This window comes from Musca domestica, unplaced genomic scaffold, assembly GCF_030504385.1.
Source record: "Musca domestica strain aabys unplaced genomic scaffold, Musca_domestica.polishedcontigs.V.1.1 11, whole genome shotgun sequence".
Lineage (NCBI taxonomy): Eukaryota > Metazoa > Arthropoda > Insecta > Diptera > Muscidae > Musca > Musca domestica.
The window spans coordinates 9,429,479-9,455,662 of NW_026712133.1; the positions used below are offsets into that span (position 1 = coordinate 9,429,479).

The 26,184-nt window shown below is 34.3% G+C and overlaps 1 protein-coding gene across 1 annotated transcript; it reads right to left on the reverse strand.

The window, feature by feature from the left end:
- Positions 1-5,949: 5,949 nt before the first annotated feature.
- Positions 5,950-8,309, reverse strand: LOC131806602 (uncharacterized). The gene is made up of 4 exons (XM_059130941.1): positions 7,354-8,309; positions 6,937-7,293; positions 6,791-6,882; positions 5,950-6,599 (listed from the first exon to the last, which is right to left on the reverse strand). The coding sequence occupies exons 1-4, from the start codon at positions 7,606-7,608 to the stop codon at positions 6,371-6,373; spliced, it is 933 nt and encodes a 310-aa protein (XP_058986924.1). The 5' UTR covers positions 7,609-8,309; the 3' UTR covers positions 5,950-6,370.
- Between the last annotated feature and the right edge of the window lie 17,875 nt (positions 8,310-26,184).

The window sequence follows — 26,184 nt, forward strand, 5'->3', positions numbered from 1 at the left end:
GTATCTCTCGAAATTCGGTATTTTGATGCTTTTTCTCACATTTCTCCTCGGATTTTGGGTATGTTAATAATCCTAGACACCTTTACGCACATAATTGTTTCAAATTTGGTATTTTAGAAGGTTTGAAAGATGACAATCCTTGAAGTATAAAATTGTCCACAGAGGTATGGCCCCATATAACGGCCTCATTCACTTTATGGTTTTTTAATAAGTTCACTGCATTATACAAACAGTCTTACTGGTATATGAATTTAAAGTGAAACACGCTTGAATTTAGATACTTTTATATAAAAAATGTTTCCTTTACCCTAAGATGGATGATAATAATAGCTCTGCCCAGCCGAACTTAATTTTTTTTCTTGTTTTTAAAGTAATATGTAATATTTGTCATTGAAATTGCGCTTTGGAGACCCCATAATGTCCATATCTTTTATCATAGTACAATTCAAAGACGATTAAACAAATGTCCGGTTCCTTAAATCATATGATGGTTATACAAAACCTGATCAATGTTTGCAAGGATGGTTTTTCCCAAATTACCAACATTTGCCGAAATTAGTATAAAAATATGGTTAAAATGTAAGATATACTTGAAATCGGGTTGTATCCTTATCCGGGGGTTATGACCCATATCATAAACTGCAAAAGCGATTTAAGGTATCGTGAAAGTTTAGGAAGAATTTCTGAAAGAATATAAATCCTTTTCCCTCTTCTTTTTGTGCCCTTTATATTCGGTATTTCACTGATTGCAGTCCCAATGATATGAATTACATATTGAGTTCTTATTGGACGGATTATTGTCATGTGAAAGAAGTCGATAGGTCCACGTTTTGAAATGAGCCCCATAAAGTTTTGTCGGTTATTTTTGTTTGTTTAAATGTGTTCGCATCTTCTAGCTGAAGCACGATGTAGATCCTGGAGTTGAAAGCTAAATGCCAATTTCAGACATGAAAGATCGCCATTTAACATTGTATTGCGTACTATTTCATTTTTGATATTATTTATTCAGAATTCAAAACAATAAAAAATGTACACTTCTGTATAGTTTTTAAACAGAAAAAATTTCACGCCAAAAGGATTTTTTCTTTTATATTTTTATTGGCATATTTTACGCATTTTTTTTTGCCAAGATTCCATTCCAAAGTTGTATGAATTCTGAAAATCCGTCATAACGTTCTTGAGTTCTAAGCATAGTAACTAATAAACAAATTGAAATAAAAAACCTTAAACTTGTTCGCTGTTTTTTTACAGTGAATGTTTAAAGGTCCTTTCGAAGTTTGGTCCTTACTATTATTTTGAAATTTGATTCCATTGCAAAATGTTCTCTATTTTTTTCCCCGATTTTAGAGTTTTTGCAATGCAATGGGCTCTTTTTTTGATTTTTTAGCAATTTTGAAAAAGTAATTATTTTTTAACATTGGTTTGACCACGTTAATTTATTTTGACATCATATATTCAGGTCCGCCACTTCATAATTTTCATCGCTTTATATTACCCAAAAAGACTACACATCATATTAGAATTAAAAAAAAAAAAAAAACACTACAAATGTACATTCAAAATAGTAAGTCAAAATGGAAAAAAATCATGCAAAATAAAACGTTACTATTGTACACTTCAAAAGTCAAAATAAAAATTTTAAAATTTCACATCTTTACGCGATTTTTATACCCTACACCACAAGGTGGTAAGGGTATTATGTCTTTGTGCATTTGTTTGTAACAGACAAAAGGAAACGAGATAGACGAGATAGATAGAAATTGGAGATAATCTGTCAAAACTTAGATATAGCTCCCATATATATCTTCGTCCGATTTGCTTTTTATTGTGTACCAAACGTGTAATATCAGCCCGAATAGTATGGAATTTTGCATATAGATCCAAATTAGGCCTAAAAATAAGTATGCCAAATTTGATCGAAATCGGTTCAGATATAGCTAAGGCTCCCATATATATTGTTCATCCGATTTGTTATTTTTGTCCTTCGCAGCCGTAATATACATTCTGTAACAACAATATTTGGGAAAATATATCAAATACAGCTCAGAAATATCTTTGCCAAATTTTATCGAGATCGGTTCAGATTTGGATATAGCTCCCATATATAACTTCGTCCGATTTACTTTTTATTGTGCACCAAACGTCTAATATTTGTCTAAATAGGATGGAATTTGGCACTTACGACCGAATTGAGTCTAGAAGCTAGTATGCCAAATTTAGTGAAGATCGGTTCAGATATAGCTATAGCTCCCATATATATTGTTCATCCGATTTGTCATATTTGTTACCCACAGCCGTAATATGCACTCCGTAACAGCGATATTCAAGGAAATATATCAAATACAGCTCAGAAATATCTTTGCCAAATTATATCGAGATCGGTTCAGATTTGGATATAGCACCCTTATATATTATTATTCGATTTTAAATTATTTGTGCATCAAATGGGCAACACATGTCCGAATTTAAAAGATACAATTGCTTCGACATATTTAGTCCTTTGAACTTTAAATTATAATTATAATCATAGCTTGTATGATTGAATTCTCCCATAAAAACTTTTAATTATTATGTGGAGCTCTACTAAATTAGCAAAGTGGTGTAGGGTATCATAAAGTCGGCCCCGCCCGACTTTACGGCTTTCTTTACTGTTTTTTTTTTTTTGAATTTTATCCTTTTCTGCCAAGAAACAATTCCGAATTTGTGTGAATCGTTAAAATCAGATCAGCGGTTCTTGAGTTATAAGCGTAGTAACTAACACAACTTTATTTTATATATATAGATAGATTAGAAGTATACGTGGTCAATTCCTCAGCCCCCAAATAAATCCCTAGGGTTGGAGGGAAAGTCAATAGCATCTCATGTAATAATTTTCAAACCGATATCTTCATTATCTTTCAAATATAAAGATTTTAGATAAATCAAGATAGTGGACGTAAAAGTAGGAGTGGTCAATATTTTTTTCTTTAAAAACCTAACTCGGGATATGACGAACGTTTGCAAAAAAAATTATGCAAATCAGTCCAGCCGTTTTCAACTGATTCCATTACCAACGAACAGCAATTGATTTTTATATATATAGAAGATAGAAGATTATTATTATTATTCAAAACAATACATACACATACAAAAACTGTACACAACATACCAATATGACTTGAGAACAACCCAACATACCAAAAATACAATATAGATTGAGAACAATATTATAAAAATATAATTTTAATATAATTTTTTAACAATGCTCCATAAACTTTTCTCAAATCTGTCCTTTGTTGACAAATTAGTTTTAATTTTTTGTGAAAATTGTCAGAAAGAAATTATTTTCTTTGGTAAAAAGCAAAATCACGCGAATTTAGGACCCATTTCTGGACCGAACTCTTAAGGTATGGATTTTAGCCATTGTTGAAACACTCTTATGCGCTGGTGCGTTTATTGTTTTACCCTTTTGCAGATTGTCAATCAATAAAATACCTTTGAAGTCCCAAAAACGCGTTGCCATAACCTTACCAGCCGATTGAATTGTTTTGCCATCTTTGCTACACTTCCTCCAGCTTCAGTCCATTGTTTGGATTGTTCTTTTGTCTCTGGAGTATACTGGTGTATCCATATCTCATCAATAGTTATGCAACGACGCTCAAAATCCATTTTATTTCTGTTAAAACGATCCAAACAAGCTTTTTTTGAGTTTTGCCTTGTTTAGGCGTAGATCATATGTTTATGATTTATGTGTTTGTTTCTCTTTCGAGACGAGCTTAATGATCTGAAATTTGCAGTGAAAAGGAAAGCCAGATAGACATTCCGTTTGTAACACCTCGAAATATACATTTTAGACCCCACAAAGTATATATTCTTGATCAGCATAAAATTCTATGTCGATTTAGCACTGTCCGACCGTCTATCCGTCTGTGGAAATCACTCTAGCTTCCGAACGAAATGAAGTAAGTTGATAAAAATTTAAATGTGTATTATATCTGCAGGACTTTTGGTATTAAAAATGGGCCATGTAGATCCACGTCTTCGTATAGCCCACAAATAACGGTACCTCCCGATATGCGATATTTTGATGATTTTGGCGACATTATCCACCGGAATTGTTTCCAAATTGGTATTTGAAGTTCGTAATGGATACTACAGCCTATGGAAGACAATTGTCTTCGTGTAGCCAACATATAACGGTACCTCCCGACATTTGGTATTTTGATGATTTTAGCTACATTATTCAACGATTTTTTTATACCCTACACCACAAGGTGGTCAGGGTATTATGTCTTTGTGCATTTGTTTGTAACAGGCAGAAGGAAACGAGATAGACCCATAGGTCCTTTTGATGATCTGAATAGAATCGATTTATGCATGTCCGTCCGTCCGTCTGTCCATGTATTTTTGTAAACAAAGTACAGGTCGCATTTATTGCCCGATCCAGATGAAATTTTACATAAATCATTTGTTTGGCCCAAGGACGAACCCTATTGAAATTGGAGATAATCGGTCAAAATTTTGATATAGCTCCCATATATATCTTCGTCCGATTTGCCTTTTATTGCGCACCAAACATGTAATATCCACCAGAATTGTATGGGATTTTGCATGTACACCCAAATTAGGCCTGAAAATAAGTGTGCCAAATTTGATCGAAATCGGTTCAGATATAGCTATATGTATTGTTCATCCGATTTGTTATTTTTGTCCACCGCCGCGTAATATGCACTCTGCAACAACAATATTTGGGGAAATATATCAAATACAGCTCAGAAATACATTTGCAAAATTTTATCGAGATCGGTTCAGATTTGGATATAGCTCCCATATATATCTTTATCCGATTTCAGATTAATTGTGCACCAAATGGGCAATACAATTCCGAATTTAAAAGATACAAATGCTTCGGCATATTTAGTCCTTTGAACTTTAAAGCGTGTATGATTGAATTCTCCCATAAAAACTTTTATTTGTTATGTGGAGCTCTATTAATTAGCAAAGTGTCGTCATAAAGTCGTCCCCGCCCGATTTTAAGGCTTTCTTTACTGGTTTAAGTTTCGCATTTGAATATTGTAATGGCTTATGACAAAAGTTACCTATGCAGGTCCATGTCGTCGTATAGACCCTAATATAACAGCTATATTCGGTATTTTTAAGATTTTAACAGAATTTTTAATGGATTTTATAGTTTTTGAGAATTGTCAAATTCGTTCCAAATAGTGGAGGGTATTCAAAGTTCGGCCCGTTCGAAATTACACCTTTTTTACTTGTTTATGTAAATAGTTAATGACAGCACCCATTTCTAATTATTCCATTGTAAAAAAGTTGCGGATGCGTCTTTTTTGAACACTTGTTTCTATATGAAGGAGTTGCCAGATCGAAACAAAATTTAGCATGTGTTCATAACAGAGATGAAAGTTTCCAAAACATTTAAATATTTTCTGTTTATATCACGCTTTTTGTGCTACACTAAGAAGTTTCAGCTTCATCCGTTCAACGTCAACCAAACTGTTTCAAATTTAGTACCATTTAGAACAGTTCGCAAAAATTCCAAAACCACCTTCATATATCAAACTTACTCTCCCACCTCGTTTCTTATACTAAGTTTCAAGTTTTTAGCTCTATCCGTTCACATGACATCAAATTTTAGAAATTTTGTACCATTTTAGAACTTATAGTAACATTATAGTTCGAATTTCTAAAATCTCTTGTACATTCACATTTGTGTAATACAAAGTATTAAATTTAATAAACCCAATCTTATCACCCACCAAAAGACTGACCCTCGTGGAAAATTGCAATATATTCTAGCTTCAGCCATTTCGTCTGGGCGTTGATTCTCAGTCAGTCAGTTATTTCACTACTCTTTTAAATACATAGATAGATTACCATAATTGTCTTATTAATTGCGCTCTAATATAGGCTCAGCTTGAGTACTGGGTATCTTAGATATTAAAATTGATGAAATAGTAAAAAGATTAATTTATTTTATTCTCCGTTTTCTGATAATTTCGTAATGTTACAGGCTAGTTTACACATTATGTTCGAGTTAGACTTAAAGTGACATTTTCACATTTTATATAGCATCTTTACAGTATACTTTTAAGCGTTTCCATCAACTTTTAAACATAATATTTAAACTTTAAAGATATTAATTTATAAAGCGTTTCCTTTGGTCTAAAATATTTTGTGTTTACTATAAATATATTAATTGTATAATATTACGAAACGTTATTGGTTTAAAAAGTATGGGATACACCTTAAAGCATGCTATAAAAATGCTAAAAATAAATGTGAAAAAATCCCATTTTACAGATGACTCTATCATGATGTGTAAACAGGCCTGATTTTCTTAAACTATTTGCATGCAGTTATTTCTTGAATTATGTTATATTCCCAGACATTTGCCAGGTGGAGGGGGAATGGCTGGAAGTAAATAGAAAGTAAATATGTGGGCATATTGAACGGCAACATATTGGAATTTCCCCCATTGAGTCCAAAGTGCTGATAGATGTTTCTGCCATGATCTGCCGATGTTAATATGTTTCTGCCAAAATGTTCTGCGATCGTAAATGCTATCCGTTGTTTGACATACTTGCGAATTACCAAGATGTTTTCTGAAATGTAAACATTTTAAAAACTATTTATTTTTTTTAATAATTTTCAATTAATTAAATCTAAAATGTCATTCAGAAGTGAGGATATTTATAGATGCCAAAAAATGTTCAATAGTAGCGTAGATTTAGACGCACCACCCACATAACGGCAATCATTATCCCTTATTTTTGTAATTTGTAACGCAATTTACCGTTTAGATTCGGCGCCACTTGTATTCGCCATGTGGATCATATCCGTTAATTGAAGTTTTGTTTCAGCATGTTTGCGAGACAAATCGGCCATCTGCAAAAAATAAACTAGAATTTGCAGATTTACAGATTATATATCGAGCATTACTTGTTGTCGGAGTTGGTTGGCATGGTTTTCCAATATTTCAAAGGATCGCTGTTTTTGAGAGATCGCTAAAAGGTGGCTGTGCTGTTCCAGAATGCTCTGAACTAAATCTTTTCTGGTATCAATTAATATCGTATGCAGGGCGTTATAGTCCTCGTATTTCATTTTAAGCTCCTGTTCCAATAGCCTCTTATCAGTCTTCAAGCTGAATATCGTGTCTGACAATCCTTTGCAGGACATTTGAGTTTCGTGCAACATATTAAGGATGTTGTTCAGCTGACATTTGAGTTCATGATTTTTGTTCTCTTCGGCTCGTAATTGAGAGTGGCAATATTCGAGTTGATATTTACTTTGGCATAACTGCAAAAATGTTGTGTTATGTGCCCATACTTTTCCCATTTATATTGGTTCATTCATTACCTTTTCTCGGAGGGTGATTACAGATTCCTTCAATTCATTTAATTCCTTTCCTCTCTGTCGCCAGATGTACAATAACACCGCAGCAAATATCTTCAAGGCGCTTGATTGAAAGACTCTGTCGCCAATAGCTTCATATTTTGAGTCCAAAGGTCCATAAGCGTTAAAATGGCTTTGGTTGAAGATGGGTTTTAAAAAATGAATGTTGTCAGTTTTCTTTGATAGGGCCACTGAAAGCTGTGTTAATTTGTTATCCATGTTTCAATGAATGGTCCAAAGGGCTTTTTAATAAAATTTGAAAGATGTCTTAAACTAAAATTTCGTTTAGTTTTTAGCAAATAATATTTCGAAATATCATTTATTTGTATTATTTGTTTATAAAAACCTCCGTTTAAATTGTGGCAACTGCTTTGACAAAAGTTGGAAATATTAGGTGTGTCTGCTTACTTTTTCTGCACTAATTGTACAGAAACTTCTTTCTGAGAGAATAAGGTACTGTCATACACTCTTTTGCAAGATATCTTACACCCATGGTACAATGAAGAGAAGGTAGGTCAACTTTGAAAAAATTGCAAGTATAGAGGTCTTCCTGTTTGGCTTGTAATGTCAGAATTAGTATCAAAACAATAAAAAATCAAACAACTTGTTGCATTTATTTTGAATAAATAATTGAAAACCGCGATAACTGAATGAAAGGTCAACACTTCTTTTCAAAATCATGTACTACATATCTCTAAAGGATTATTTCGCTACAAAAACTCTAGATTTTGTCGATGCATACGTTGATATAAACATTTTGAAAACACCCGAATTTCAATATTTTCTGAACAATTTTTTTGTTATTGAGAAGAAAACACATACATAAGCAAATATGGTATCATAACCCTACCTTGATATCATTGTACCATGCTTACACCATACTATGGAGGGTATATTTACTTTGTCATTCCGTTTGTAACTTCTCGAAATACTCATGTCAGACCCAACAATATATATATATATATTCTTGATCAGCGGAAATCTCTCGATTAGTCGATTTAGCGATGTCCGTCTGTCTGTCTGTTGTAATCACGCTTCTTCACGCATCTTTCAAATGAATTGAGATAGATGGCTAAAATTTTGCACACATGTTTTTTTCCAGTAGGCAGGTTATGTTCGTAAATGGGCCATGTATGTCCACGTTTTCATATAGCCCCTATATAACGGAACCTCCCGATATTCGGTATTTTGATGATTTTAGCGTCATTATTCAACAGAATGGTTTCAAATTACGTATTTATTTTTCGTTATGGGAACTACAGTCTGTGACAGAAAATTGTCTATGCAGGTTCAGGTCTTCGTATAGGCTCCATACATCAGTACCTCCCTATATTCAGTATTTTGACGATTTTAGATGCACTACCCACCGAAATTGTTTGAGATGTGGTATTTGAAGTTCGTAATGGATGCTACAGCCTGTGACAGAAAATTGTCTCTGCAGGTCCAGGTCTTCGCACAGCTCCGGTATAACGGTACCTCCCTATATACGATATTTTGATGATTTTAGCTACATTATTCACCGTTTATTTCAAGTTTCGAATTTGAATATGGTAATGGCTTATGAATAACAATCCCAATGTAGGTCCTCGTCGTATATAGAATATTTTAACAGAATTTTTTAAGAATTTTATTTTATGAAAATTTCCAAATTCGTTTCAAATGGTGGATGGTATTCAAAGTTCGGCCCGGCCAAACTTACTGCTTTTTAACTTGTTTAAGTTTTTTAAAGTTATTTAAGAAAAATCCGCAAATATTTTCGAGGGAGTTTTTAAGACCTCCATCTTGAAAAGGAGGGTATATTATCTTTGTTTGTAACATTCGTAAATTTTAGTCGTAGCCCCCATAAAGTATATGTATATATTCACAATCAGTATAAAATTCTAAGACGGTTTAACGATGTCCGTCTGTGTGTTGGAATCACAATGCAGCCCATATTATTTGAAGTAGACCTTAAAATATTTGGGACAACAATTTGTTTTGTATCTGGGATGGTTGGTATTGAAAATGAGATATATCCGTCCACGTTTTCGTGTAGTCCCTATATAACATTACATCCCGATATTTGGTATTTTGAAGGTTTTGGTCACATTTTTTACGGATTTGTCCAAAAATGTTTGTTTGTAGTTCGTTAAGGGTTATAGCTCCAGTGGCGGAACATTGCATATATATGTCCACGTTTTCGTATAGCCCCCATATAACGGTGCCTTCCGATATTCAGCACATTTTCTTGCCTAAGAAATTTTTTGCCTAAGAAATTTTATTTGTAGTTTGTAATGGGTTCTACCTCCGGTGGTAGAACATTGCATATCTAGGTCCACGCATTCCTATAGCGTACCCACCGATATTCGGTATTTCGATAATCCTTGTCACATTTACGCACGAAATATCGGTCGAATTTGATGTTTTTTTTTACTAGTTTTGTTTCGTTTTTATACCCTCCACCATACTATGGAGGGTATATTAATTTTGTCATTCCGTTTGTAACTCCTCGAAATATTCATGTCAGACTCAACAAAGTATATATATTCTTGATCAGCGTAAAATTCTAAGACGATTTAGCCATGTCCGTCTGTCTGTCTGTGTGTCGGTCTGCCTGTCTGTCTGTCTGTCTGTTGTAATCACGCTATCTTTCGAACAAATTGATATAGAAGGCTAAAATTTTGCACACATGTATTTTTTCCCAGTAGGCAGGTTAAGTTCGTAAATGGGCCATGTAGGTCCAAGTTATCATATAGCCCCCATATAACGGTACCTCCCGATATTCGGTATTTTGATGATTTTAGCGACATTATTAACCGGAATTATTTCAAATTTGGCATTTGAAGTTTGTAATAGATGCTACAGACTAAGACAGAAAATTATCTGTGCAGGTCCACGTCTTCCTGTAGCCCCCATATAACGGTACCCCCCGATATTCGGTTTTTTGACGATTTTAGCGACATTGTTTACCGGAATCGTTTCAAATTTGGTATTTGAAGTTCGTAATGGATACTACATCCAAAATCAAAAAACGAGCCATGTAGGTCCACGTCTTCATATAGCCCCCATATAACGGTACCCCCTGATATTCGGTATTTTGATGATTTTAGCGACATTGTTTACCGGAATCGTTTCAAATTTGGTATTTGATGTTCGTAATGGATACTTCATCCAAAGTCAAAGAATGAGCCATGTAGGTCCACGTCTTCATATAGCCCCCATATAACGGTACCCCCCCGATATTCGGTATTTTAATGATTTTAGCGACGTTATTTACAGGGATTGTTTCAAATTTCGTATGTGAAGTTCGTAATGGATACTTCAGCCCATGCCAGAAAATTGTCTGTGCAGGTCCACGTCTTCGTATAGCCCCCATATAACAGTACCCCCCATATTCGGTATTTTGACGATTTTAGCTACATTATAAACAGATTTTTCTTCAAGTTTCGCATTTAAATATTGTAATAATTTATGACAAAAGTTGCCTATGCAGGCCCACGTCGTCGTATAAGCATTCGGTATTTTTAAGATTTTAACAGAATTTTTAACGGGTTTTATTTTTTGGAAATTGCCAATTTTGTACCAAATGGTGGAGGGTATTAAAAGTTCGGCCCGGCCGAACTTACAGCTTTTTTACTTGTTATTTCTTAAGGTGTAAGTACATAAAAAGCTTGAAGTCATGGGTATGCATATTAATGTCAAATTATATTGGAAAACGACGGCGGATTGGAAAACGTGCGGCTCTGTAATCCCTTTATAAAAAAGTCACAAAATATGCCTAGCAATGACTTCAAGCTTCTTCAAGCTTACACCCTAGAATCTTTGCACATGCTCTTCGTCATCGGATACGGAAACTTGTGCACTGTGTTTGCCCGAATTCGGTAAAACTATAGACATACAGCTCTGAGGCTATGATCGATTCCTGTCAGAATTATTCAAAATTATATGCATCAAGTTTTTCCATTTATTTCACATTTTTCCTCATTTTTAAAATGACTTGAATAAAGCGAATGATAAATAAAGTGCCTGGATTTTATTTCAAAAATATGATCCAGAGTGTCCAATCTTTCAATTCCATGGTTAAACTGGTTAACATCTACAAAGCGCACCCGACAATCTACGTTCCCTCCACTCATTGATTTTGAAAATGTTTTGTTGTTATTTTTCAAAACAATAAATACATACACAAAATTGGCAAAAGTCGGGCGCACTCAGAAACAAATTGTAATCAGCTTTTAGCTCTACCTTACCTTTTTATTATACCATGGGTAGGTAGGTCCATTTTCTCCCAACTTTCTTAAAGTTATCCTATCTTGTATTAATTGTACAATGGTATATCCTATATTTACACTGGATAAACTGGTATTATTTTGTCGTCTTCTCTATAATTGTTTTCAATATCTAATTACTTTTTGGTCTCTCACACATATGCCTACAATTTACGATCAGGTCACACTATTATCCCCAAAATACAAAGTATGAACCATATACATACATATGCATATACAAGTTACGTATTTGTTTTTGTTCCATTTGGTGTTGTTGTTGCTGCTGTGCTTTTCTGTTTGTTGTGTCCTTGACGTTGAAAACTGCAAAGGTGTATGAAACTTGAACAAGGTCTTCCGTGCTCCTTCCCCGTTGGTTATAAACCATGGAGCTTCAAGGACGTCTTAGTTTATGGTAATTTTGTTTTTGTTTGTTGTTTTGTTTTTGCGTATAGCGTTTTCCTGCTTTTCTTCGGCGAAAGAGTTTGCAAATTAATGGAAAGCCCTCAAGTTAATGGCAAAGCGGAGCGGATGTGGAGACAGGCCTGTGGGGTTCGTTGCCATAACGGCAATCTACTCACAAACAAATCAATAACAAAACGCTACCTCTCTCAGGTTCGGCACGTGCAGCGTGGCAATAAAATATGAAAGTCCAAAGCAGACAATTTGCAAATTCGAAGAAGTCAATTATGAATAAGAGAATTGTGAACATTTTAATTTTTTGATTCTCAGAACTTTGATTTAGAGTACTTCTTTGATCAAAAAATTATTATGGTTTAAAATATTGTACCATTAGTTTTCTGCTAATGTTAATATGATGTCGACAAGAGAGTTGTTTTGGAAATATATAGGAGGGATACAAAAAGTTCTTAGTGATACAAATTATTCGAAAATTGATATTCAAAGATATATACATCAAAGAAATTAAAAAATGCAACTCTGTGCTGGAGTCTTGTAGACCTTTAATCATGCAACAGTTGGCTTTGTTTATTTTTAATTTTTTTTTTACAAAATTCTTATATTGGGAAAAAAAACCGCGAAATAAGGATGGAATTTAGGGGTTATTGCACAAGATTGAATCTAAAATAGGAGGACAATATAGTTTTATCACAAAATGGTACAATTTGTTACCCATTTCGTCGAAAAGTTGCAATTGTTTTGCAACCGAATTTAAATGAATTTCAAATTATTGTATTTTTTTATTCAAAACAATACACACACACAAAATGTGTATATGCATGGTACAATAAGGTAGAACAGCTTCGTAAAACTACAACAAGTAAAAAAAACATTAAGTTCGGTCGGTCCAAACTTTTAATACCCTCCACCTTAGGGTAACGGAAACATTAGAAGAAATGTGGCAAAAACCATCAAAATATCGATTATCGGGAGGTACCGTTATATGGGAGCTATATCAAATCATGGACCTATACATACAATGTTTCGCCAACGGAGCTAGAACCCATTATGACCTGCAAAAATCAGACAAATCCGTGAAAAAATGTGGCAAAAATCATCAAATTACCGAATGTCGGGAGGTACGGTTATATGGGGGCTATACCAAAACGTGGACCTATAATTACAATGACTCGCCACACGAATTGGGACTCATTATGATCTACAACTACCAATTTTCAGAGTAATTCTTGAAAAAATGTGTCAAAAAACATCAACCAATACCGAATATTGGGAGGTACCGTTATATGGGGACTATATCAAAACGTGGACCTATACATACAATGTTCCGCCACACGAACTATAACCCATTATGACCCACAAATACCAATTTTCAGACATATCCGTAAAAAAATATGGCAAAAACCATCAAAATACCGAATATTGGGAGGTACCGTTGTATGGGGGCTATATCAAATCGTGGACCCATACATGCAATGTTTCGTCACCGGAGCTGGAACCCATTATGACCAACAAATACCAATTTTTAGACTAATCCGTGAAAAAAATGTGGCAAGAAAATCAAAATACTGAATATCGGGAGGTAGCGTTATATGGGGACTATACCAGATATATTTGGACCGATATATTTCATTTTCAATACCAACCATCCTGGACACAATACAAATAGCTCTGCTAAATTTTGGCGCTCTACGTCATATAATGTGGGCTGTATCGTGATTTCAACAGACAGACGGACATCGTTAAATCGACTTAGAATTTTATGCTGATTATGAATATATATACTTTATGGGGTCTACGACGAATATTTAAGGATGTTACAAACGGAATGACAAAGTTAATATACCCTCCTTTCCAAGGTGGAGGGTATAAAAATACAGCCCTGAGGCTATGCCCGCTTCCTGTCAGACTCATTCAAAATTATTGTTTCCATTTCTTTCATATTTTCCCTCCCTAAAATGTCTGGATTTTTCTCTCAAAAATATGATCCTAACTGTTCAATCTTTCAATTTCATGGCTATACTGGTTGCGCGAGTCGCAATTCATGTGGCTTCAAATCATTGCTTTTGAAAATATTTTTTCATTTTTCAAAACAATTAATACATACACAAAATTGGCAGACACACTTAGAAAAAAATTGTAATCAGCTGTTAGCTCCACCTTACCTTTTTGTTGTACCATGTGTATATGTTTTGACAGAATAAGGGCACAAAAAGAAAAAAATTGTATTTAGGGGGTAGCTTTGTTCTACCTTCTGTAATTATGTCATGTGGAACACGTAGCCTTTGGGAAAAATTTGTAAAATGTTCCGGATTGTGTATTTTTATTACCAAAAATCATTCCTTGGCAAGACGTTTAACCTAATAGTTGCGAAGGCGCCTCAGTTATATGTTTATATTTTCAGTGAAAGAATCTGTAGGCGTGAAATGTTTATTAAAAAAATTGAAAATGAAGGTTTCCGCAACAAATCAGTTAAGGTGGGTACTTTACGGTGCATTTCAGTTCTCATCACATCTGTGGAAAGCACCAGAGGTAGTTACAAGTGTCATTGAATCAGTACATTCCACACGTACAGTACACGGATCAAGTCTGAACTATATTGGTTTTTATACCGTCCACCATACATAGTAGGGAGGGTATATTAAGTTTGCCATTCCGTTTTTAACTCATCGAAATAATAATTTTAGACCTCATCGAAATAATAATTTTAGACAATTCGTCGTATAACCCCCATATAACGAAAGGGATTTTGCTTAAGGAACCCTAGGTCTCCTTCTAAACCCGACTACTCCGATGAAACGAATTTGGCCTTACTAAATTAAAATATATCAATCAATTGACTCAGGAACTGAAGCCAGCTGCCAGGGTGTTTGTAAATTGGGTATTAGAGAGGCAACATGGAAATGCTGATTTTGCCGATAAAATCATCTTCAGTGACGAGGCCCATTTCCATCTTGATGGCTTCGTCAATAGGCAAAATTTCGCATTTGGGTCGAGAAAAGTCCTCCAATGATTCACGAGAATCAAATGCACCCTCAACGTGCACTGTGTGGTGTGGTTTTTGGGCTGGAGGAATCATTAGACCTTCTTTTTTATGAGACAGGTCAAGCGCAAACAGTCAATGGTGTTCGGTGTCGTGAAATGATGACTAGTTTTTTTTAGCATTGCCAACAAGACCATATGTCATATAGCCAGAGAAACAACTAAAATGCTGCATCAGTAATTATACCGACCGTATCATTTCGCGTTTTGAAGACCAGAATTGGTCGCTTAGATCGTGCGATTTAACACTTTAAGGTCGATGATTTGCGCGATTTAGCAGTCGTCATCAAGCCAATTTCACCAAAGAATCGAGTGTGTGCCAGTAAAGCCGCGGAGTCCATCTGCACAATATCCTATTCCATACATAACCTATCTACTTTACAAGAAAATAAAGTTTTACGACTTTTTTAATATCTGTGTTTTATTTCAAATTTAAAACTTGCATTCTAGTCGGGACAGCCTTAATCATAACCTTACTAAATATCGACAATTATTAAGTTTGATTAAAAAAATATTAAATTCAAGTTAATTTAACAAGTGAAAAAGCTTAAGATCGGATGGTACTGTTGTATGAATTATATATTACAAATGGAATAATTCAAATTACAATTGAAATAATTCGAATTATGTATGGAATTTTCAAATTAATGAAATGCTACGAATTACAATCAAAATGTTTCGAATTACAACTTTTGCCGGCATATATATACACCTTCAGCCAATGTTCGATTATGCTGCGTTAATGCAATCTTCACAACAGATCTTGTGTTAGCAAAAATGTTTGTATGTGTGAAATTTGAAGAAAGGTGGATGCTTATTTTGCTTTCTTTGATTACCTATGTGCGGCTGGTACCATAAGAAATCGTTCGATTTCTACCATCTTTATAACAGATCTTGTGTTGATGAAAATATTGAGATGTGTCAAGTCTGAATTGAGTCGGATGTTAAATTCGCGTTTTATAAGCTTCATAGATAATCAAAATGTTGACCCTTTGTGGGAGAGGTACCAGAAGGAGTAGGCCGAATTATTACATACATTTTCACACCAGATCTTATGTCACATTTTATAGGATTTATTTTTATACTCTCAACCTTGGAAAGGAGGGTATATTAACTTTGTCATTCCGTTAGTCCCTAAATATTCATCGTAGAACCCATAAACCCATTCATAGTCAAAACAATTTTTATTGTGCCTAGGATGGTTGGTACTGAAAATGAGATATATCTGTCCACGTTTTGGCGTAGCCCCCATATAACGGTACCTTTCGATATTTGGTAATTTGTTGATTTTTACCACATTTTTCCACGGATTTGTCTAAAAATTGGTATTTGTAAGTCACAATGGATTTTTGCCACATTTTTCACGGATTTGTCTAATAACTGGTATTTGTAGGGTACAATGAGTTCTATCTCGTGTTGCGAAACATTGTATGTATAGGTCCACGTTTTGATATAGCCCCTATACAAGGGTACCTCCCGATATTCGGTGTTTGATTTTGGATTTCTCCAGAAATTGGTATTTGTAGTTCGTAATAGGTTGTGGCTCATGTCGCGAAACATTGTATGTGTAGGTCCACGTTTTGGTATAGCCCCCTTATAACGGTACCTGCGCCTATATTCGATATTTTGATAAAAGTTGGTATTTTTAGTTCATAATGGGTTCTAGCCCGGTGGCAGAACATTGAATATTTAGTAGCACACATATAGCAATACCCAGCGATATTCGGTATTTTGATAATCCTAGTCACATTTACCCACATAATTGTATATGAAGTTTAATGTGAATCACGCTTGAATTCAGATACTTTTTTGTAAAAATGTTTCATTTATCCTAAGGTGGAGGGTATTAAAAGTTCGGCCCGGCTAAACTTAATATTTTTTTACATATTATTCAAAATGTTGAGCCTTTTTTGGGGAGGTATAGGAATCATTCGGCTGACATCGAAAATTTATTTTTCCGGTTCATTTAAGTATCTACCGCCTAGATAAGCAAATGTATCAAATACTCCCTAAATGGAAAAAATGACAACTACGTACCCTTTACTGGTAAACTAACCAATAATAATAAAACATTCTTATTACATTTTCAAGCCAAAATAACTAACTAAAGTAAGTTATATTGGCTTCTAAGTTTTATAGGAATAACGCATTACTGTCTAGGTTACAAGTAAAGGATATGTCCAGAGTGAGCACATCGCTCTGCAAATCTATAGTCTTTAAATCGAATTTCCGCATCACCAAGGAAAACAAAAAATAAGCAAATACGAATAGTTTGCCGACTCACATCAATTAGCCTTCTTAACAGTGGATGTGTTCATGGTGTGCCCAACTTCCAATCAGAAGACCGCCAGTTCAACACCTCTCTCGGACAAACTAAGCAAAAAGTAAAGTGTGATGAAATTAAATACAAACTCAAATCTATACCAGTTTTGAACTTATTTATTGTCTCTTTGTAGTACTTTGGTAAGTACTTACTTCCTATTACATGTCCCTGCTTAAATAAGGGACTGTTTTGTAAGTAGTTACTGGTGCCAAAATGTACTTAATAATACCATTATGTAGTAATGGAATTTTTGCTGGATTATAGCACCATGTCTAGGTCTGCTATTCTATTCGCCACACATTTGAACCACATGACACAAATGAACACAGACACATAAATACTGAAAGTGAAAGCCTTCGACAACAATTTCCCTTTTAGGTTGAGTGTCGAATAATGTCCTGTTCCAGCAATGAGTCATGGTCATGGCTATGACAACGAAATCGATGCAGTAACCAGTTCACGGCGCAAACAAATACCATCAGAGCAATTCCAAGAAACAGTCACTGATTCACAATTTGAAAAGTGGTGTTTGTTCGTCTGCGACTGAAAGGAGGTGCCCACCAGGACATACACACCCACACACAAACGCCGTTTGCCGAACTCACACAAGACATGTAGGCTCCACAACTTCGAAGCTTTTCATTCATAAAAGCTGTGCGTGGTTTATTTTGCAGACTGGCGGAATCGTCAACCCAGCCATGGTTGCGCCCAGCCACCCAACCATGTAATCATTCATTATTTTTATTTGTGACTCATTTTGATTGTAGTTCAGTATTTGATAATTGAGAAGGTATGTGAATTGCCTGTGGAACGTAGAGAACGTAGGCGTTTATAAAGTCTCGTTGTATGATGATTACATATTACTACTAATACACAATACGGTCATTACAATGGAAAACATTTAGAGATGGAATTAAGATACTAGACATGGGAAGGTATGAGATATCAACAATGATTGTTTCTGGGCAAAGCTAGACAGTATTACGCGCGGTTAGTTGTGCTATGGCATATATGTATCGTTCTAAACGACGGTTCCCCGATTTTAAAGAAATTAATAGTTTTGAACACTTACTTTAGCAAGGGCCGGATTCTTGTCCTATAAAAATGTGAAATGAAATATATTTCCTGTATAGCAGTTTTTCATTTCGCATTGCCCAAATACATAAGGTTGATATCTTCAGGATGAATAAATAAATGCGTACAAAACACTTTGTATCTAGCAATAAACAATCAATATTCAAAAGTTACATAGGGTAAGTGTACCAGTAGTCGGCACTTTTAGGATTTTCGATTTTTCAATCTTTCAACATTCTCAGTGAAATCTTTCAATTGTAGAAAAATAAAGTTGTTCAGGTTCCAAATTTTGTTTAGTTTTCGAAAAAACAAACAAAAATTGAATTTGTTTTTATTAAATTGGCAAAATTTGCAATTTTATTAAAATAGTAGTTTTTTGCCAGTAGTCGGCACCATTGTCCAATGCTCGGCATGTCTATTTGCCAGTAGTCGGCTTATGGTATTTCAGTAAAAAAATATTATTTTGTATATTTTTTATTTCAAATAGTATAAAACAATGCGGTGTTACTAATTCACAGTTTAATCCAGAATTTGAAATTAATTTCGTTTTTAAAAAGTGTTTTATTTCATTATCATTCTAAAAAAAATTGCCTCTCTAACATATGTCTCCAAACATATTTTGCAGCAAACATATATATGTTTGCTACAGTCTCAAACATATAATATGTTCGGGTACTACAAGTAAATATATGCTTATATGCAAGTATATATACATGCTTGGATGTAGGCAAAGTTATGCGTGGATACAAGTATATATATGTTTGGATGTTAGCATGTATATGCTTAAATACAAACACATATATGATTGGCCCCTTTATTGTTGTTCTTATAAAAACAACGTTTGTTTATTAGTGGAGAACGATGGTAATGTTTACCATGGGGTAAGGGAATACCTAGGTTTCGGAAAGAGCCAGCAATCCTCACCAGTTCCCTTGTTTTTTGTCTGGGATATTCTCCCCAGAAGTTATTTTAAAAATAACTTCTATGACAAAAAACTTTTTTTTACCCAAGTGACGAGATCGTAAACTCAATATAAGAGGAACCAAAGAATTAAATAAAACTAAAATTCTTTTAGAATATCTTCTAAATCTTTCCCGCACTTATAAACATTTTCATCATTCTCCACGCAACAGCATCGACAAATAACAAAACACAAGTGTTTAGCCGCGCAGCAAAAACAAAGTTTTCACCCCCCTTGTCGTCGCTTTTGCGTCTTCTGCTGCACTATACAAACAGCCCTTTGTTATAAAATGTGTGAGAGCGCTATAGTTACGCTCTGTATCACAAAAATTTTCTCTCACCCGTTAAAAATATGTTCTAAGATAAAAAATATTTTTGAACCCAAACAATTACAATTTAAATATGTTACAGAATATATACTTCGACTCAAGCATAATATGTTTGCATCCAAATATGTATTTGTTTGCAAGCAGCCCCAAATATGTACATACTTCGATCCAAACATATTTCGAACGTGTGTTTTTCTGCGTGTAGGTAGAAAATCAAGAATAGTATGATTACCTTCAGTAACGTATGGATTTTCAATAAAAATAAAAATGAGATCAAATAAAAAAAGAAAAAAGTACCTTTCTTATATTTGAAATTTGTGAATTGATCTTTTCCTTCAGATAGCCTAAAACGTCAAATAGCTGATTTAAAAACCCTACTTAATTTAGAAAAGTTTGTCAAAAAGCACAAATAAAAGCAAATTTCAGACTTAAAACAATTTTTTTATTTGAGTAGTTCTTGGATTATTTTTTTATACTTTTCTCAAGTTTTGGGAAATTGGTCAACAATTATATTTTTCTGGTAATCGGCACCCCCTGCCGACTACTGGCAAATCCCTTTTTTTTTTGTTCCCAATGTCGGCATTAGGTAATATAACAGAAAAATGCTTGATTTGTATGTTTTTAAGTTATACAATGATCTTAAGACTCTTATTTACTATTATAAAATATTTCTGATTCCAAAAGTATTAAATTTAATTTACTTAAATTGATTATTAAGTTGACGCCACCACTATTTTTATACCCTCCACCATACTATGGAGGGTATATTAATTTTGTCATTCCGTTTGTAACTCCTTGAAATACTCATGTCAGACCCAACAAAGTATATATATTCTTTATCAGAGTAAAATTCTAAGACGATTTAGCCATGTCCGTCTGTCTGTCTGTGTGTCTGTCTGTCTGTCCGTCTGTCTGTCTGTTGTAATCACGCTATCTTTCGAACAAATAGAGATAGAAGGCTAAAATTTTTCAAACATGTATATTTTGCCAGTAGGCAGGTTAAATTCGTAAATGGGCCATGTAGGTCCAAGAAATCATATAGCCCCCATATAACGGTACCTCCCGATATTCGGTATTTTGATGATTTTAGCGACATTGTTTACCGTAATCATTTCAAAGTTGGTATTTGAAGTTCGTAATGGATACTACAGCCTAAGACAGAAAATAATCTATGTAGGTCCACGTCTTCGTATAGCCCCTATATAATGGTACCCCCCGATATTCGGTATTTTGATGATTTTAGCGACATTATTTAACGGAATCGTTCCAAATTTGGTATTTGAAGTTCGTAATGGATTCGTAATCCTAAGTCAAAAAATGAGCCATTTAGGTCCACGTCCTCATATAGCCCCCATATAACGGTAGCCCCCGATATTCGGTATTTTGATGATTTTAGCGACATTATTTAGCGAAATCGTTCCAAATTTGGTATTTGAAGTTCGTAATAGATACTGCAGCATAAAACAGAAAATGGGTTATATAGGTCCAAGTCTTCATATAGCTCCCATATACCGTACCCCCCGATATTTGGTATGTTGATGATTTTAGCGACATTATTTACCGGGATTGTTTCAAATAGGGCATGTGAAGGTTGTAATGGATACTTCAGCCCATGCCAGAAAATTGTCTGTGCAGGTCCACGTCTTCGTATAGCCCCCATATAACGGTACCCCCCATATACGGTATTTTAATGATTTTAGCTACATTATAAACAGATTTTTCTTCAAGTTTCGCATTTAAATATTATAATAACTTATGACAAAACTTGCCTATGCAGGCCCACGTCGTCGTATAAGCATTTGGAATTCTTAAGATATTGACAGAATTTTTAACGGATTTTATTTTTTGGAAACGAAAAGTTAGTTTTGTCTTTTTATCCAGGTGGCTCTCATCATGTTTTGCATATCCAACATGCTGAATTACGCGTTCAACCCACTCGACTTTGAAAACACATTTTATGGTTTTTCAAGAATTTCACATGGCTATTCCGGAATTTTTCGATGTCATCACGTATTTTTCACATTTCTTTTATTGTGGAACAATTTTCAATTGACAAACATCCTAAAGTTTTTGTTATTTTTAACATTTTAGAATTGAGTGACTTTAATATTCCCACTCAAACCCCTGAATGATATAGACGACATCTGCTGATCCGATTTTTTCGAAGATAAACAGTGAGAGTCTTTCGTTGTCTATATCTTCATTTGTCTATGCTCACTGACGAAAACCGTTATTCTCTCGTAATAAATGATCGGAGCTCATTGCTTTTTTACAGAAAGAGAGCAAAGAACACTGTTGACGTTTTTTGCATTTATTTCATTATTTGGTCAATTCTATTCTTAGTTACTTAAGCTTAAATTTCAAAACTGCTGACTACTGGGACATGCCGGACTTGGGCGCACTTACCATATTTCCCAGCCGCCATAAAATACGACGTGTGGACAATTCGGTGATCTTGTGCGAGATGCACAAGACCAGTTGAATGAAATGACAAGCAGCCCTGCAATGTTCTCCATTCAATATTAGAATAGATAAGAATAATTGTGTGGCTGCGATTAGGTTGAGTTAGATTAGTTTTTGTAGCACTTTTTTGAAATAAAATCAGAATTGAATCAACATCCAAACCATTCGGTCGGTTTTCTTTTCTCACTCAAAACATTGATCCTCCGAACAGGATCCGAAAAGAGAATAGAGTTGACAATCGAAGAGGCCATTTTAATTTTTTCGTACATACACGCATACATAAATTTCGACGTAATCGGTCGACGTTTTTGACCAAACAAGTTGAATACATGTATTTATATAAATATTGCCGAGCTTGCGGAATTTCAAAGTAGAACAAATTCAACATTAATAGAACCTATTTTTGTTCAAAATAAAAATGAATAATAGCAAAAAAGGTGAATGTTTGGAAATGAAAATACTAAGTTTGAAAGATATATTAGATACAAAAGTCGGTTTTATGAAACATTTAATCATAGTGGGGAAGTTAAATACTTTTCTACGCTACGTTCGGGGAATTAACATTCATATAAATTCATGTATTCAACTTTTGTGGTAAAACACACGGGGCGTACGGCAAGTATTAGTAGCAGGTATTAGTAGCAGTAGCAGGTGCATATGGATATTTTGGAACTAGTGAAACAGAAGTCTATGAAGGGTTACTTGAATACATTGAAACTAACGAGTCAGCAGTCTTTGTGAACTATATAAATCCTCTGGTACCAGAGCTTATTTTTTTGGAACTATTTACTAAATTTCATAGCTACCTTACTTGCACAGTAAAGTTACTTCAAGAAAAAAATTGTAAATTTGATTCATTTGTATATCTTATAAAGAAAATCTTAACGTATTTTATGAAAATTAAAAAGGTTAAGTGTGTGTATCAGGGTTGGACATATTGCACTAAATTTTTAGTGCACTAAGAATTAAATAATTAGTGGTAGTGCAATTTTTAATTCCACTACCACTAAAGGGTTAGTGGTAGTGAAAAATAAATTGCACTACCACTAACCCTTTAGTGATAATTAAAAAAAAATTGCACTACCACTAAATTTTAGTGGTAGTGAAATTTTAATAGCACTACCACTAAATTTAGTGATTTTTCAAAAAAAATTTGCACTACCACTAAATTTTAGCGAAGCCAAAAAAAAGCACTATACCAGCTATAATAAAGTTTATTGAAGTGAGTAGGGAACAACAATACAGAATATATAGTACATATTCATAAAATTTGATTAATTTTCTAAATAGCACTAATTTAGTGCTATTTTTTATGAAATACCACTAATTTAGTGCAAGTTTTTTTTAAATACCACTAAATTTAGTGGTAGTGCTATTGAAATTTCACTACCACTAAAATTTAGTGGTAGTGCAATTTTGTTTTAAATATCACTAAATGGTTAGTGGTAGTGCAATTTATTTTTCACTACCACTAACCCTTTAGTGGTAGTGGAATTAAAAATTGCACTACCACTAAATGAACAGTGATAGTGAAATTATTAGTGCACTAAAAATATAGTGCATTATGCCCATCTCTGGTGTGTATCCCTTTTCAGAACTCTTAATCTTGACTATTTTCATATTTCCATTTGGTCCCACTTGTCTGCCTGCATTTTTTTCGTTTGTCGCTGAACAGCAATTCTCAAAGTTTTAATCCTGCTTCACTGAAAGTTGATGTAACTTCTAGATGTAAATAGAAAATATATTTAACAAGTAAAAAATCAGTAAGTTCGGCCGGGCCGAACTTTGAATACCCTCCACCATTTGGAACGAATTAGGAAATTTTCAAAAAAATGAAATTCATTAAAAATTCTGTTTAAAAATCGGAGGGTACCGTTATATGGGGGCTATAGGATATCGTGGACCTATATAGACAATTCTCTTTCATGCGGTAAAGTGCTCCAAAAGAACTCCTTGTGTAGAATTTCAGACAACTCTGTTAAAAATTGTGGCTAAAATCATCAAAATACCGAATATCGGGGATACCGTTATAAGGGGGCTATACGATATCGTGAACCTATATAGACAATTATCTTGCAGGGGGTAAAATACCCACAAGGAACTCCTTGTGTGGAATTTCAGACAATTCCATTCAAAAATGTGGGTAAAATCATCAAAATACCGAATATTGGGGGTACCGTTATATGGGGGCTATACGATATCGTGGACCGATATAGTTCATCTTCGAACTTGACCTGCCTGCAGACAAAAGACAGCTATGCAAATTGTTAGCTTCCTATCTTTATTCGTTTTGATTGTAGCGTGATTACAACAGACAGACGGACAGGGCTAAATCGTCTTAGTATTTTTTTTGGGTCTAAAATGATTATTTCGATGAGTTACAAACGGAATGACGAACTTAATATACCCTCCATACTATGTATGGTGGAGGGTATAAAAATTAAAAACAAATCTTCATAACTTGCTTTCCTATTGTGACGGCATCTTCGTGAACGTATTGTTTTATTTTTCGTTGACGTACTGTTTTATTATACTAAATTTTTTAATTTTTTCGCAAGGTAAATTTGGGATTTGAAAAATCTTCAAAAGACTGCCCAAAATCATTAGCAGACTCCACAAAATTAGAATTTTGACTTCCACTACAATCTTTTTCTACTGCCTCCTAAATTATTTATTATAATTTATTTATTTTTTCTTTGTATAAAACTGATCGTTTTTTACAAGTCCTTTACAACTTGGTTTGGGTATGCTTTTGTTTTACAATTCCATCGCTGTTTCACATTAATTGATTTCTCAATTCGGAAAAAAAAAACTTTTAAATAATCTCTTTTCACAGCCGCCATAATTTTACGCTTTACAACAATGAAAAATATAATAGAAAAAGCAGAATTTATCAGCTGTCATTGTTTTCTTATTCGAAGAAAAATAAACCTGCAGACAAAGTGTTGACAATGTCGACAAAAGCGGTGACATGGGGACACATAACCCAGCCGTCCTATAGGCTACATTTTGGTATTGTATGGTATTGGTATATTCAGTACATGCGGAGATTTAAACTAAAATTAATCCAAAATCAAGTAAAAAAAACATTAAGTTCGACCAAGCCCAACTTTTAATACTCTCCACCTTAGGGTAAAGGAAACATTAAAACCCATATGACCTACTAATACCAATTTTTAGACATATTCGTGGGAAAATGTGCCAAAAATCATCCAAATACCGAATATCGGGTCCGTTATATGGAGCTTTACAAAAACATGGACCTATACATACAATGTTTCGCCAACGGAGCTAGAACCCATTAGGACCCACAAATGCCAATTTTTAGACGAATCCGCTAAGAAATATGGCAAAAATCATAAAAATACCGAACACGAGGAGGTGCCGCTATATGGGAGCTATACCAAAACGTGGACCTATACATACAATGTTTCGCCACCGAAGCTAGAACCCATTATGTCCAACAAATACCAATTTTTAGACAAATCCGCTACGAAATGTGGCAAAAATCAAAAAATACCGAATATCGGGAGGTACCGTTATATGGGGGCTACCATGGTACATGGTACAATGGGGGCTACATCCAAACGTGGTCCTATGCATACAATGTTTCGCCACACAAACTAGGGCCCACTAACAAATATCTGTTTTTAGACAAATCCGTAAAATAATGTGACAAAAACCGTCAAAATACCGAACATCTGGAGGTACCGTTATATGGGGGCTATACCAAAACGTGGACCTATACATACAATGTTTCGCCACACAAACTAGGACCCATTATGACATACAAATACCAATTTTTAGACAAATCCGTAAAATAATGTGACAAAAAACCATCAAAATACCGAACATCTGGAGATACCGTTATATGGGGACTATACTAAAACGTGGACCTATACATACAATGTTTCGCCAAACGAACGAGGACACATTATGATTT

What these genes read in the sequence shown, in the direction of transcription:
- LOC131806602 (XM_059130941.1), bottom strand. Translation starts at nt 7,608, where the DNA reads ATGGATAACAAATTAACACAGCTTTCAGTGGCCCTATCAAAGAAAACT. An exon ending in TAATCACCCTCCGAGAAAAG is followed by an intron (nt 7,294 to 7,353) that starts GTAATGAATGAA and finishes ACATTTTTGCAG; the next exon opens with TTATGCCAAAGTAAATATCA. An exon ending in CCAACCAACTCCGACAACAA is followed by an intron (nt 6,883 to 6,936) that starts GTAATGCTCGAT and finishes TATTTTTTGCAG; the next exon opens with ATGGCCGATTTGTCTCGCAA.